Here is a 16,646-nt window from a genome sequence, read left to right as displayed (position 1 = left end):
TACACCTGACCATTTTCAGGGCAATGTTTTTAGTTTGTTAATCTGACATATGACTCATTCAAGAATAAAAAAGGGCCCTAACCTAAAGAATGAACCAGTATTGTGTCTAAACATAATAGTCTCTTCAGGCATTTTGTGACTAGCAGTGTGTTGTAAATGCATATAATCCCCCCCCTTTTAGCTGAAACTACAAACATTATCAATGATAGCACAGTTTAACAGGCATAAAATAGTATTTCTGCACCAATAAAGTGAGTACCAAAGAGTTATCAGCTGTTAACGTTGCTTATCTCAGCATGGTGTGCCCTTAAGAAATTTGAGGAAACTGGACAAGTGGAAGAAAAAAGAGGAAGTGGTAGGTATAAAAGATCAGTGTTGGTCAAGTTACTTGAAAAAAGTAATCAGTAACTAATTACTGATTACTTCCCCAAAAAAGTAATCCCGTTACTTTACTGAATACTTATTTTCAAAAGTAAATAATTACTTAGTTACTTAGTTACTTTTTTAAAACACGATTTACAACCTGAATAGGTGATAAAGCGATAGATCTTTCAGCCCAATTCTACTTTTTCTGCATAATCCATCATACAAAATGTAATCAAATGGAAAAGTCTCTTTTTAAAACTTGTTTTATTAGTTTTAATATTTTAACTTTATGCATCAAGCAAAAAATAAATTATATGCAACATTCTCTGACTGGAAGAAATTTGTTTAACATTTAAACCTATTTTCTGCACATTCCAGCACATAAAATAAAATAAAATATTATTTTGTGTTTACACTCAGTCTTTCAAATAAATGCAAGTGAAACACAGCAGAAAATATCAAAGACTCAGCGGTCCTGTTGCTCTATTTTCACCTGTATAGCAGGCGGAGGTTTGCCCTGTTGCAGGTGTGCCGCAGCAGTCAGTGGAAGAATCCACGAGTTTCTCTGTGAATTTCACGTTCCGTTGTAGCGCACTCAGTGTTTGCTCAGAAGTTTTGGGGTTTTTTCGCTGTAAAAAGAAGTTTTCTTCCAACGCAGTGAACAGCGGACGCTAATGTTTTCGTCACTTTTTACGGAATCAAACTCAAAGTAAGGTCAGTACTTCCAGGCTTTAAACGCTGCACGCTCATACTCGCACTCGATATATTGTCCATTGTTGATCTGCACACAGCTGTTGTCACGAACGTGGCACTCGCTTACGTCACTGTCATGAGACACTCGCAAAAAAAAATCAGGGTTTTAGTAACCCTTACATTACTCGTTACTTGAAAAAAGTAATCGTATTACAGTAACGCGTTACTGTAATACGTTACTTTAATACGATTACTTACTGCCCATCTCTGTAAAAGATTACCTACCGAAGATGAACAATAACTGAGAGCCATCTTCTGAAGAAACAGGAAAACATCTAGCAAAGAACCTGGCACAGGACCTGCGAGATGCATCTGGCCCTATAGTTCAATGAAACCTAATCAGAAGTGGCCTCACTGAAAAAGGTGGCAGTGACGAAGCCATTCTTACAGAAGGGAAACACCAAGTGAAGGCTGATGTATGCTAAGCTACACATGAACTGGACTGGAAACCAGAGGCAATTTTTACATTCTTGGTTCAGATCATCATCGATCTTTATGTACAGAGGAGGTCAGGAGAGAGGTACAACAGTGAGTGTCTACAGCCGTCTGTAACACACAGTGGAGGCTCTGTCATGGATCGGGGAGGCAGTTAAGCTTTTTATTTTGGGGGGTCTTGTCAAAACTGATGGTATTATGAACGCATAAAAGTACCATCTAAAAATGATCCACCAGGCAGTACCATCTGGAAGAGGTCTGATTAGCAACGGCTTCATTTTTCAGCATAACAGTGATCCCAAACATACTGCTAATGCAGTAAAAGCATGGATAGAAAACCACGCAGTGGGACACTATCAGATATGAATTCTTCTGCAGAATCCCAACGTTGAGATTACTGGGATAATCTTGACAGAAAAATGAACCTTCAAGAAGCTTTCAACTCTTTCTGAAGACTACTTAAAGAAATTACGAGAGAGTTCAGGCTGTGTTAAAAAAATAGGGTAGTCAAACTGAATATTGACATTCAAGCTCTTTAGAACGGTGCAAACTCTGTTTTTGCCTTTTATACCATATTGCTATATTTCCATTTATGTTTGCATCACTTCACCTATTTCTCATTTTTCTAGAGAAACATAAGAGCGGTGGCTCAAGACTTTTCCACTGTTTTTTAATAGACTTTTGCATTGTCTCTGCCGAGTTGAAAAAAAGTTTGTGGCGCTACTTAATATGCGCCATGCTCTCTCCACGTCATGCAGAATGTTTTTTTTTTCATTTAAATAAATTATAACCCAAGCCTGCTATTCAGAGATAATTAGATAGAAGTGTTCTCATTTTGTAACTTCTCCTCTACTGCCTCGCAACAGCTGAGTGTGGGGCCTCCTCACTGGGACCAGAAGGTGTTCTCCTTTCTCCAAATTTCCCCTCCAACTACAATAACAACCATGAGTGCATCTACCGTATTACTACTGAAAAGGGCAAAGGAATCAGGCTGAAAGCTGAGAGCTTCTCATTGCAAGATGGAGATTATCTCAAGGTGTGTACCCTCACATACACACAGATATGCATGCAAAAACGACAAATTTCACCAATTAGTCCTAAAGTGTATAATTTATTTACTGACTCTCTCTCTCTCTCTCACACACACACACACACACGCACACACACACAGACAGACAAAATACATACAGGATTATACTATCAAATGCTGTCAAAATGCAAAGCTGTATGTACTTTGACTTTGCTTGAACAATCATTACGTGTTTGGCTTGCTGAGCTCTAGATGCTAGCATGAATACTCTATGAAATAATGTGTCAAAGCTTTTGTTCTAGCCATGAACATCTGGTCTAATTAATGTGTCAGGGAATGTTTGTCCTTTAATTATATGAGATGTGCAAGTCCAGGAAAAGGAAAAGAGTGAATAACATTAGGGTCTCTGGTTTCTTGGCTTACCTGCTATGTAGTTAAATAGTATTGTCAAGGTAGACCTACCTTTTAGATGTGTTAAACATTGTTGCAAGAAGCAATAACATCCCTGCAGGGGGTTATTAACCATCTTCCCTATTAGTGCTGATGGTGCTCCTGCTGTAGTCATCCATGCTGAATGAATGCTTTGGAAGCAGAGGCACAGAAGGATCAATTCTTCCTCTATTAACCCTCTAATGAATCCACTACAGTGTACAATTATTATTGTGTTTGAAGGTTGGCTTTTTTGCACTTTCATTACTCATATTATGGGGGTACCATCAATAAAATGAATAGCTATTTGACACAATTTGTACAATAGAAGAGAGACGTTTTACCCCAGTTTCAAGCTTTATTGTTGTGTTGCTAGCTATTTTTATTTTGGATGATCACCTCCTGCATGGTTTAGTGTTTACTTTTCAATATCTTTCTTTCTTTAGTTTTTTTTGCTGTTTCTTTGTTGTATTCCCTTTTGCATTATTCAAAAAGCAAACTGGTGAAGTGCCAAATAATTGACATCTACTAAAGGCCACTAAGTCAGTGCCCATAGACTCCCAAGTTAAAACTTCCAACTTCAAGGATAACATTAACATGTAATAAACCACAGAGTTCACGTTCAGCCTTTATTTTGGACAAAGAAATGTTTGTTTGTTTGTTTTTTGACAATATATTTATTTGTATTTAGTAAAAAAAATCTAAACTCCTTGAACTTTTTTTCTAAGACACTGAAAGAGGTACATTGATCTTTAGTGTATTTAAAATGTGGAGTTTTTTGGGGGTTTTTTTAGTCAAGAAATTTTTTTTGTTATAAACTTGATGTTAAAAAAATTCCCATCTGCACAGAGAATTACAGATATTTCTGATGCGCATATATCCTCATAAGTCTCGCTCTGGTACATGCCCCGTTGGCAATTGTGCAAGCTATTTTACAGTCTTAGCGCTGTCCTACAGACATCGTCTAAAACTGTTTTTATTCACAATGTCTCTTAGCAGTATTAGGCCTGAGGGCATGGTTAAGCCAGTATGTGGTTAGAGTGTATTATCAGTCTTAGGCCTAGAGCATTGGCTGAGCCTGTCTGTAGTTAGATTGTATTAGCAGGGTTCTTCCTGACTTTTAGAGAGGCTTAACGTCATTGTAAAAGCTGGAACTGTTCCCAGTGGGATATGTTTGAAAAAAGTAAAAATCCTTTTAACAAAAGGAAAGTGACGCCAAGATGGTTAACAGACACGCAAACGCCTAAATATTCCCTGTATATTCAGAAAAAGGAGATAAAGGAAATCTAATTGTCAACAGGAAATAAAAATTGCATGTACAAAATATCCCATCAAACCTAATCAAAATCATTTAAAAGTTTGCAGACTTTTAAACTAATAAGGTTTTAAATGCTTTTCCCCTTGAAATATATAGAATAGAATAGAATAGAATTCAACTTTATTGTCATAATAATAATAATAATAATAATGGATACTTTATTGATCCCCATGGGGAAATTACTTGTTTTTCTCTGCATTTGACCCATTCACTCAGTGAAGCAGTGGGCAGCCCACTAAGCAGGCGCCCGGGGAGCAGTGTGTAGGGACGGTACCTTGCTCAGGGGTACCTCAGGGTAGCCGTTAAGTGGATTCGAACCGCCGACCTTCCGATCATGGGGCGACCACTTTACCTACTGAGCTATCCCTGCCCCCTGTCATTGCACATGCACAGGTACAGGGCAACGAAATGCAGTTTGCATCCATCCAGAAGTGCTTTAGTGATATAGATATATTACAATATATATTAGCAATAATATAGATATGTGAGTATATTACAGAAATGGGTCTATTATGGTATGTTATAATGTACACGGTATGAAGTATGTTGTGAATATTCTATAACTATAAGTATGTACAGGCTGTAGTGAGTACAAGCTATGTACAGGATATGAACAGGATATAAATATGAAAAACTATACAGAATATGAAATAAATAACATTACAGAATCTGGGATATACAGCTATACAGAAATGGGAACTATGCAAGTTGTAAACAGTTGTAGGATTAAAGATTATCGAATGTACAGAATGATTATTTACACAGAGCTATACAGTAGTGCAGTTAAGATAAGTGAGGGTGTAGATAGTTTCTACAGAGGCTATATAAAGTGCTAGTGGTTGTGAGTGGTGGTTCAGTCCATGTTATTATTGTGTTTGAGGGTACAGTTGTCCATTGTGGGTGTGTGTATGTTCAGTCCATGAGTTTAACGTGGGTCAGATGTCAGGAGGCAGAGTTCAGGAGTCTGACAGCTGTGGGGAAGAAGCTGTTCCGGTACCTGGTGGTCTTAGTCCGGAGGCTCCTGTAGCGCCTCCCAGAGGGCAGGAGGGTGAAGAGTCCATGTGATGGGTGACTGGGGTCTTTGATGATTTTCCCAGCCCTTTTCAGACACCGCTTCCTGTAGATGTCTTTTATGGCAGGAAGTGGTGCTCCGGCGATGCGCTGGGCAGTTTTCACGACCCTCTGCAACGCCTTCCGGTCCGAGGCAGAGCAGTTCCCGTACCAGACTGTTATACAGTTGGTCAGGATGCTCTCGATGGTGCAGCGATAGAAGTTCACCAGGATGTCTGAGGACAGGTGGTTCTTCCTCAGAGTCCTCAAGAAGAAGAGGCGCTGGTGAGCCTTCTTGACCAGCTTGGAGCAGTTGGTCGTCCAGGTGAGATCCTCGGAGATGTGGACTCCCAGGAACTTGAAGCTGCTCACACGCTCCACAGCCGTCCCCTTAATGTGGATGGGTGGATGTGGGTCAGCATTCCTCCTGTAGTCCACGATGAGCTCCTTGGTCTTCTCGGTGTTAAGCAGCAGGTTGTTTCTGTCGCACCACTCAGCCAGACGATCCACCTCCTCCCTGTAGGCGGCCTCATCGTTGTCACTGATGAGGCCAATCACCGTGGTGTCATCTGCAAACTTAATGATGGTGTTGGAACCATCAGCAGGTCTGCAGTCGTGGGTGAAGAGGGAGTAGAGGAAAGGGCTCATCACACAGCCTTGTGGTACACCGGTGTTCATTGTGATGGTAGATGAGCAGCGGTTATCCAGCCGGACATGTTGGGGGCGGTTGGTCAGGAAGTCCAGTAACCATTTGCAGATGAGGGAACTGATACCCAGGTCTGTCAGTTTCCTGATGAGTTGTGAGGGGTGGATTGTATTGAATGCTGAACTGAATGCATTTATATGCATTTACCACCTTTTCTGCTGCATAACCTAGCAATACCCATAGATACCACAATTTGCCCTGCATCAGTCCAACACAGTGCATTGTTATAAAACTGCACCACACATTACTGCATGCCAGCCTCACCTGGTTTTACTGTCATTTAAACCCTCTGGATGCAACGTTTTTGTAGACGTCTACAGTCTCAGTAGACTGCAGGATTCTTCATCTTTATGAATAGCACTGTTGCATAACAATCAAAACTAATACAATTGCATAACAATGAGCCATGATTGGTCAAATGATCATGTCTTATGATTGCTGATATGCAGTTGTCACAGCAATTAATCGACGACCATGCGTGCTATTCACAGAAAATTGGTTTGGGAACACGGGAATGGGAAGAATGACAGGGATGAGAAGTTAAAAAGGATGTGCAGAGTGTGCAGGCAGGATGTTGGATACTTGGATTTCTGTGGCTGTTCTGGATCATTCCGGATGTTTCTGGCCCACTGCATATAATTATGAAGATATTTTGGAGCACATCATTTACAATATAAAATATAATTCTCTGTGCACCGGGGACAGGGCTGAAAAACAGTATTAAATAGTTGTAATCACCAGGCCTCAGGTGGTGCAACATTAGGAAGAGACATGATTTTGCAGTGAAAATCACAGCATGGGCTCAGAAATTCATTGCCAGTGAACACAGTTTGTTCCTGCAACTGCAAATGCAAGTTAAAATTATACAGCGTAAAGAAAAAAAACAACATTTCGAACAAATGCCGTTACCCTCTCTGATCCCGAGCTCATTTAAGATGGACTGAGGCAACATTGAAAACTGTACTGTGGGCTGATGAATCAAAATTCCAAGTTATATAATATAGATGCTGCATCTTCTCTTTGCTAAAAAGGAGCGGGCTCATCGAACCATCTGGCTTCTTTTCCATTCAAAATCATCCTCTTTGATGCTATAGGGGTGCATTAGTGCACATATGTGGCTCTCCAGATCTCTGCTTTTTCTAGAAAGGGTTTGTTTTTTTTCAGCAAGATAATTCTAAACTAAACTGTGCACTGAAACACAGTTGCAGCTGCATGTATGAGGTATAGATTGAGCTATAGCACAACAAATACTTGCCTCGGTACACTACTTCCACAATCAGACTGAAAAACAAATGGACTTGAGCTTCAGACAGGACACTAGGATTTAGGTTTTCTGTGACAGCTCAGAGATTGGATATGGATGGGAAAAAACATACTTGATTGTTAAGATTAAATTTTGCTTATTAGCATAAAAAAGCTTGATGTGAATACTGGGAATATATACTGTCTTATTTTGTCACATGAGCCCAAAAAAACACTTGTTTGGCCCATTGAGATCCATCACGTTTTATAGTATCTGCTCAGGTTTACCACAGTAATAAATATTGCTCAAGTGTAAAGTTATGGAGCTGTGAGTACAAAGAGCGAGAGGTAGCTGGCACTTATAGATGACACCATGGAAGCTGTGGAAAAGCCAGAATACTTGCTGAAAATATCACTTGGAGTATCCAGAAGCCCAGCAGAATAGAAGTGGTCCAAATGACTTAATAAAACCCGAAACTGCACTGCCAAAATAATAGAGGTTTCTACAGACAAAATAACTGAAAATACTCAATTTTGTTGTACTAAATTCTTACTTTTGGTCCTGTGTTGTATTATATTCAAACTAAAATCCTTAGATTTTCAGCTTTTTTATCTTAAAAGAAATCTAATTTTAACCATCCAACATCTGAGTGATATTGCACAAGGGCATCGTTACTTGTGTGCTATACTGCAAAAAGCAATAGTTATAAAAAGATACCAGATGCTTAATGGGATAGGATCACTGTACTATAGCTATTTAAAATATTTATTTAATGTCTATTTCAGGGTCAGTTTGGTGAATGTGTACAACATCTGTGGAGACCTACCACAACATCAGAACCAGCTGAAATAGATTGACACTTTGCAATGCTCAAGCTAGAAAACTTTTGGTCTCGCATTTACATCCACTGGGACAGTACTGCAGAACAAATCCATCTCCCATGGAGATATCACCCCTTGATGACAACGGTCTTCAGAAATAGGATATTGCACCAAAAACTGCTTAGATGTAACCTATATACAATACCTCATGAACTATAGACTTACTGTAATGCCCATATCGGTCCTGAAGTGGTAAATGGACTGGTTCTTATATCGTGCTTCTCTACTCTACTCTACCTGAGCACTCGAAATACTTTATATAACTTGTTGAACCTCTTGATTCACCCATTCCTTCAAGTGCTTTCTATCTCACACACACATTCATAGTCTTAGGACATTTGGAACAGCCAGGGATCAAACCACCAATCTTCCGATTAGGATGACCTGCTCTGCAACCTCCCCTAAAGGCATATATATGGTCACCACAGGATACCACCAGAGATCCCATGTTTTTGTCCCAAGGGCTGGAGATCCTTCACTGAAGTTTAGCAAGACCTACGTAAAATTAGAATTAGGTGGTTTTAATGTTGTGGCTGATCATAGTGTATTAATTATAAATTTCCCCCAAAATTAGCAGAAAGCATACAGCAAAACTAAAATGGATGAGTAAAAAGAAAAAGCCCCAAAGTGCCACTTAGGCTAGCAATTAGCACGCCACTCCCCAGGCTAACAGTAATGGAGCTAATTCCTGTTACTGCAGCTGAACACTGTGAACACAAACCATTTGTTTAACAGTTCCAGCCAGCTTGAGGCGAAACTCTCCTGTAATATATGAAGCAGCTCATTACAATTTCTCTTGCTGTTGGCTAAGTTTTTGCCCTGGCACTATTAAAGAAGAGGCTTACCAAGCTCAATTTGCCTGAAAATATCAGCTAATACAGTGATTGACCATATTTACTGAGATTTACCCCCATGCCTGAAGAAAAGAGGGAGGGTGAGAAGGAAACAAAGTCGGGGTGTGAAGGAATTGTTATGAAAATAGAGGTGGTAAGAGAACAAGTGAGAACGAGAGAAAGAGTCACACAGACAGAGAGAGGAGGGGTGGCAGATGGTGACATGTTGATTTATGAGCTGCAGGGCTTTTCATTAACCATACTGAGTTTTACTGAAACAGAGAAAGAAAGAAAGAAAGAAAGAAAGAAAGAAAGACTGAAGCAGAAAGCAAGAGAGGCAGACGGAACGACGCAAAATTGGAGGACACTGAGAGGGAAGCTGTGGGGTGGGAACATGGGAAAGAAAATGAAGTTTAGTGGAGTAATGCTGCTGATACTGTGATGCAATTTCAACCTGCGCTTCCAGTGGCCACGTACTCAAATATAAACTAGGTACATGTTTGTAGCAGGTGGTGTCTCTGCTGACTGACAGTACTGACTTGAGATAGAACATTACCTTGCCTTCGTCTATTTTCTTTGGCATTCCTGCGACCTGCAGACCTGTCATTAGCAATCTTTAGAAATGTCACTGTCTGCCAAATATAAGCATAACCAACCCAAGCACGAACAATATATTTATATCACATTGTGTGAGCTAGTTTCACTACCAAATACTGCCTTCAATAGTTTCAAATGAATCAAGAGAGATTATTTTCAAATTAAGGGCTGTTCTCCTCTTTGTCTACATGTTTACAATGTTGGAAACAGTATTTTCAATAAAACATGAAAACTTGTTTAAAAAAGCAACTTCTGTTTGTCACTAGCTCACTTTGTGGATGTAGTGCTAGCTTAGAAACTTACTTTGGTGATAACAAGTACCTCTTATTTTTAGTTTTGGTGAAAACCTGTATTTTTAAACCATAATAATGGGGCTTTAGTAAGTAAAATACACAGCACAGCCCTTCAATCTAATACTCTGCTCAACTTTCTTGTGTTGCCAAGTTATAAAGATGTTTTTTGGCAGCCATTATTCCACCCTCTGTATCTACTTCTTTCAATGTGCTCATTCGAAATAAATTGCTTCCAGCTGTTTTGCCTCTTGTTTGTGCTGCTTCTATGAGTGCACAATTACAGGTTAATGAATATATTGCAAACCAGAATTGTTGGAAACTAAAACGAGACCCTGTTCAGCAAGAAATCTGAAATGGTAACCAAAGGAGCTTACAAAGAAAAGCGTCTGGACTTCTTTAAGTTGCTTGAAGACATTTCACCTCTCATCCGAGAAGCTTCTTCAGTTCTAAGGTCAAATGGTGGGGACACAACATAGAAGAGCCACCTCCACAGGACAAGACTCAGCTGTCCATCTGCATCTAAAGGATAAAGGACACTTTTTCGAGGATGCCAGTGTTCATATTTTGGACAGAGAGGACAGATGGTTTGAAAGAGGAGTGAAAGAAGCCATCTATGTCCACTGTGAGCGACCATCTTTGAACAGAGGCGGTGGTTTACGACACCAACTGTCTGCCATCTATAATCCAGTTTTGAGTTCCCTCCCCAGACGCCTTAACCCCCACTCACATCCTGGGCCATCTGACCTCAGGAATTCGCATGATAAGGTGGGGCCAGGTTTCACAGTGAGCTCACCCGAAACTCTGGCTGATTGGGACCCACACCCGTTTTCACACCTTGGCTCAGGCGATTAGAGGATCATCAGGGGGTCCTTTTGTCCCTCTTTGGGGGGTTACTCCCACTAGGTTTAAATCTGGGACTCCCCACCATTTGACCTTAGAACTGAAGAATCTTCTCAGATGAGAGGTGAAACGTCTTCAAGCAACTTAAAGAAGTCCAGACGCTTTTCTTTGCAAACTCCTTTGACTACGATGACCTGGATGACTGAGAACCTTCACAGACTAAAATGGTAACATCACTAATGCTTTCGTAATATTTGAATATCGAAAAGGAGGGTGAGTAAGTGATCGACAAAGAAAATACAAACGAGAGACGTTTTTGTGTCACCGTAAACCAAAACTCCTGTCTTCACTTGCTTTCAGTCTTATTCATTTTTCCCCTCCTTTAATGCGCATATCAAATAAAGTCACACATAAACACAGGCATTGACTTGGCTTTACCAGTGTGTTTAGTTATTAGTAAAAAATATGCATACTGAGGCTTCTAGCTTTTATGGAGAAAAAAATGCTCTATTTCTTTTTAATGGTTTCATCTGTAAAATGAAGGGGGATAATTTTTCAAAATATAAATACACTTTTTGAACACTTATGACAGCTTGAGACAACCTTTACTGTGAATAACCAGCTTTTTATATTTCATTGAGGGCTACAATATTCCCGTTGCCAGTACTGAATTTAAAGTGATTTTCAAATTTACTGTTTGCCAGAGGTTACGAACAAGAATTAAACAGCAAAATTGAAAGTAGGTTCATACAATGTGCTCACTGTGCCACTTTTAATTGTGGCAAACAAAATGTCAGATAAGATAAGCAATTTTTTAAATGTCCTGGACTGTCCTGGATCGCCCCACCGGGGTGCTGGTTTCCCTTTTTATTTTTTAAAAAGTGACTTGCTTTGACCTCCTAAGACCCAAACTCATTCATGGCATGCATTTTTAATTTCTCTTTGCTATTTGGGCTGATTGGGACCTGATGAATGTAAAAAACAAGAATTACGTGTTTTGTTTTGTTTTTTAGAAAAATGAGATCCACATATGAGGACTTTCGCTTTAAATTTCGATAGAACAGTGGCAATATAATGTCCTCATAAGTGGATATCAGGCCCGTGTAAAGAAAAATGTAGTATTTTGGTCTAGACAACCGAAAATGTGATGTCCACATATGTGGACGCCAGGTCCTAGGAGGTTAACTTTAGCAGGATCACTGTCATTGGCCCACCTGAGCAGATCTATGTCAGAGTACTGGACAATAGAGTGTGTCATACCTCTCATGCATTCCACTTTTGTCCTGGTCATTGAATATTGGATAAACTCCTTATGGCCATGAGGATATTCTAGGGTGTGTAGGAGTTTGCTCAACCCTTGTGTGTGTGATTATGTGTGGGATCGAACTTGTCCCTCAGGGTGTCCTGTGGGAGGTTGCTTCAGGATCTGTTTTTATAGGCCATCCAGTCTTTGTACAACCATTATAATAGCGTAATACAGACTCATTTCCAGTGGGAGTTGGACTTCACTGTGGTTGCCCTTTGTCATCGTTTGCGTTCATAACTTTTGTGGACAGAATCTCTAGAGATAGGCAAGTGCACAAGGTCTCTAGTTTGGTGACCTGAGAACCACCTTTTTGCTTTTTGTGTGTGATGTGACTCTTTTGGCTTCAGTGGCATTCAGCAGTGACATTCACCTTGAACTGGGGCAGTTTACAGCTGTGTGGGAAGTGGTAGGAATGAGAATTAGAAAAGCTGGAAAAGTGTGGAGTGCCACCCATGGTTTCACAAGGAGTTGCTACCTCAAGTGAATGCTGTCCTTGCCTACTTTGGTGAAGAGAGATCTGAACATGAAACTAAGCTGTCAGTTTACTGGTTGATCTACCTTCCTCAACTATGGCCATAAGCTTTTTGGGTCCTACAAGGAGCAGACCCAGAGGAAGACCCAGGGCATGACAGAGAGATTATGCTTCTTGGCTGGCTTGGGAATACGTCTGTGTCCCACAAGAAAAGCTGGAGTAGGTGGCCAGAGAGAAGGAAACAGGACACAAAGCAATGGATGGATTGGATGCTAAACTAAAAAATAAGCCTTTTATACTTTACCTCCCACATTATGCATTGCCTTTTGGTTTTTCATACCAAGCCAGGAGTGCACTGTGCACCTATGTTCACTGACAGCCTCATTATTTCTAACACTCATGTTTTTATTCATGTCCTGAAATCCTAATCCTTTGTTTTGATTGACAGGTATATGATGGAGAGAACAGTTCGTCACGCCTCCTTGGTAATTTTACTCGTGAAGACATGATGGGTCGTGTCATCAATAGTACATCTAATCACCTGTGGCTGGAGTTTAATAGCAATGCTTCTGGAACTAATCAGGGTTTCCACCTTACATATACAAGTAAGTGATCTTTATCAAAATGTTTAAACCAGGAATACAGATCATTTAAAATGTGTATTTACTTGTACAGTGCTGGTTTGAAAGGAGCTTTTAACACGACTCTTGCTGTCTATCACAGACACCTTTCTACTTCAATTTTACTTTAAATTAAAGGGAAATGGCTTATACATATTTGCACATCCATAAACTGTTCCTTAATACCTTTTAATGTTTCATATTTCAAATTATGGGCAGCATGGTGGCACGTGGTTTGCACTGTTGCCTTAAGAAGGTCTTGAGTTTGACCCCACCATCTCGCTGGGGCCTTTCTGTGTGGAGTTTGCATGTTCTCCCCATGTTTGTGTGGGTTCTCTCTGGACATTCTGGCTTTCTCCTACAGTCCAAAGAAATACAATTAGAAGGATTAGGTTAATTGATGATTCTAAATTGCCACTGGTGTAAATGTGAGTGTGAATAATTGTTTGTCTGTCTGTGTCAGACTGGCGATCTGATCAGGGTTTATCCCACCTCTCACACTTTGGTAGCAGGGATAGGTTCCAGCCATCCGTGACCTTGTTGAGGAGAAGTGGAAGAGAATGGATGGATGGGTTTTAAAATATTCCTTCTTGATGTTGCACTTGGTGGAGACATCGTTTTGATTATCTGCAGTTAAACATAAAATGTATATAGCAAATTAGTAGTTGTAGCCTGAGATCACCACATTAGGGATATCTGGTCTCCCTGATCCCATACAGAGGCAAGAGTTACACAAAAAATTACACAAATTCCATCACAAATTGTTGATCAAAAGTAGTCCTAAAAATGACAGCAATATATGCACACAGCTACGCAAACAGTAATTTACTATATGAGAAGTAGCTCATCTCAAAGATCGTCATGAAGAGATGTTTATAATTGAAATCTAGAGTGGTAGTAATTGTTTTTGATTGCCCTCTTGAATGTTTCCTGCACCTGCCCCATGCTTCAGTCAAGTGATTCTTGAGTGCTACTGTATATAGCAGAACAAAATAGGTGTCATGTACTACAAAACTGTAGAGACTAGCCTTTCTCAGTCAGCAAATTGCATTGCTTTGTTTTTCTTTTTCCCTTTTTGACAGCTTGAAAGATCAACAATCACTTTTCCCAAGGATTTTCTGTTGAGGGCCAGAGTGCAACAGTAGCTTACCAAGCATACTGTAAAAAATGAGTGCATGAATATCTGAAACAGGCTGTCTTTCTTTCTGACAAACACATATGCACACACACATCTTAATAGCTGTAAAGTGAGTCTCTTAAGAAGGCAAGAGCAGCTGCTGTGTAAGTCAAAGAGGCTATTAGAGGAGCATTTATCTGCAAGTCATTAAAAGAAGGTGAGAAAGTGACACATCTCGAGTGGAAGAGCGGCTGGACGAAGGGACAAACAAATGAAGCTAGATGTTATATGGACGCCAGATATATGCTCTGTATGTCAGTTAGGCCATTAGACAACCATCAATCAGTGAGTCATTAAACCAGAGAAGGTGACACCTTCTTCAAAGCGCTGCTGCAATAGATGAGCGGATGGATAGATAAGAGAGATTGATATAAGGTTTGAACAAAAGAAAGGGAGGAAGCAATGGCTCCTGATCAACGGAGGCAGCAATTGCTTGTTAAGCAGAGTCAGAGTCTGAGTTAAACAGTTTCAGTAATGCACATTATTAGAGGCTATTTCAATACAGAAAATAAAATAATGTGCACATCTGTTCAGGACATTAAGAAAGCCGGTTGTTAGCAGTTTCTATTACAGTTTAGTAATAATGTGGTAATAGCGGCAAAACAAAGAACGTAATAATACAGAAATAGCAAGTTATAACCCCTTAATTACCACATTATTAGCCAAGTAATTACATTGTAGCAAAAGTGGTTATAGCTGACTAATATTACATTCAAATTTAAACGCTGGGTGATACTAAGACAAAAACTGAGGGTACTAAACTCAAGTCAGGACTAAATATTCCTGACTTATGTCTATAGCATTATTTATTTGGATGTAACAATGTAACTATTATGTTTAATGTTCTGGCTTATTACCTATGAAGGGAAACAAAAAGTACTAGGTAACCATAGATAACTATAAGTCAGTATACAGCAATTCATATTACAGTTATTACCATTTTTGTTGCTTGCAGGTTATTATATTGTTATCAAAATATTACTGTTACTGATAAAGTGCTACCATTAGGTGAATCTGTTTTCACTGAATTGACAGGTCTAAACACAAAAGTCAAACGTATAGATTGAGTGGATTCTCATTTTATGCCCTGAATCTGGCAAGCAGTAAAAACTTAGCAGGTTTACATATAATAACATCACCCAACAGTCAAGTGACTCATAGTGATCATCATAACAATTTAGCAACGCACTGCCAAATATGTCATTAAACTTTCATTGACAAAAGCTGAAATTTACCATGTAGAAATTTAAGTATCGCTGACTTTATTGGATAATTAAATATCTGTGCTGCTAACTGATGAATCTTCTTGAATAAAGAGCTTTTTTACAGCTCACTGTTTATTGTCCCTATAGCAACCCCTATCTGAGTGGGAATGCTATATCTATCATAAGCTGACCTGAGGGGGGGAAAAGCATATGTTGGTTGCATTCTTGTGTCTTTGTTTAACCATCTGCCTTAATGGCAGGAAGTTTTTCTATTCTTGTGTATCTTAGAAAGTTAGAAACTCTGTTTTTTCTGTGTGTATGTGGGATGTAAAATTATCATTTAATGCTTTTTTTCCCTCCACATTTTCACTGCATAAATTTAACTGACAATGCTTTCCATTACCATTACAACTCTCATTATATTTTCAGAAAGTGAGAATCCCAACTTTTCTTTTTTTTGAATGTCACAGAAAGAAGCATAATTTTATAATTTTATGTCACAAGTATTAACATTGTGTTCAGACCTTGAAATTCTGTAGGACGTAGTGAGATTCTGGAGAAGAATACAATAACCTTATGTCCTTTTGTCCAGAATAGAATCATCCTGTGTGAAAGGTAGTGTTGCAGCATGGACAGGAAGACCTAATCACTATGCCTGTGTGTTTGTCTCCACCCAGGTTTTGACCTAGTACGCTGTGAGGAACCAGGTGTCCCTAGTTATGGCTATAAGATCCAGGATGACGGTCATTATGCCAACACTTTTGTCCTGTACTCCTGCAACCCTGGATACAGTCTTCATGGGAGCAGTACACTCACCTGCCTCAGTGGTGACAGACGCGTCTGGGACAAGCCGCTTCCTTCCTGTGTCGGTTAGTATGCCAGCATATGTGTAGGTTCCCTTCTGCATCAATATTTCAGAACTACAAGATCTGAATTATTAACCTCTGGACAACTCTCTTTTTCATACAATTCAGTGAGTGATATAGCAGGGAGAAGCTACTCATGTCTGTTTCTGAGTTGCAGCATGATGATTCAAAAGACAGTGTGCGAGAACAAGTGACTGAGTCAACAGACAAATGAATACTTTCAAAA

General features: G+C 39.6%; 1 protein-coding gene across 3 annotated transcripts in view; it reads left to right on the top strand.

The window, feature by feature from the left end:
- The window catches only part of LOC113023905 (CUB and sushi domain-containing protein 1), a 435,654-nt gene that overhangs the window by 319,968 nt on the left and 99,040 nt on the right, over positions 1–16,646 (top strand). For all 3 annotated transcript variants that reach the window (XM_026170386.1, XM_026170376.1, XM_026170368.1), the window contains 3 exons: positions 2,421–2,590; positions 13,001–13,157; positions 16,232–16,423. In XM_026170386.1, coding sequence (XP_026026171.1) covers positions 2,421–2,590; positions 13,001–13,157; positions 16,232–16,423 — 519 coding nt within the window. The remainder of the gene's footprint in view (positions 1–2,420; positions 2,591–13,000; positions 13,158–16,231; positions 16,424–16,646) is intronic.

The sequence above is a fragment of the Astatotilapia calliptera genome, chromosome 1 (genome assembly GCF_900246225.1).
Source record: "Astatotilapia calliptera chromosome 1, fAstCal1.2, whole genome shotgun sequence".
Lineage (NCBI taxonomy): Eukaryota > Metazoa > Chordata > Actinopteri > Cichliformes > Cichlidae > Astatotilapia > Astatotilapia calliptera.
The sequence above is the reverse complement of the archived record's forward strand: the minus strand, read 5'-3'. Positions and strand labels throughout refer to the sequence as shown.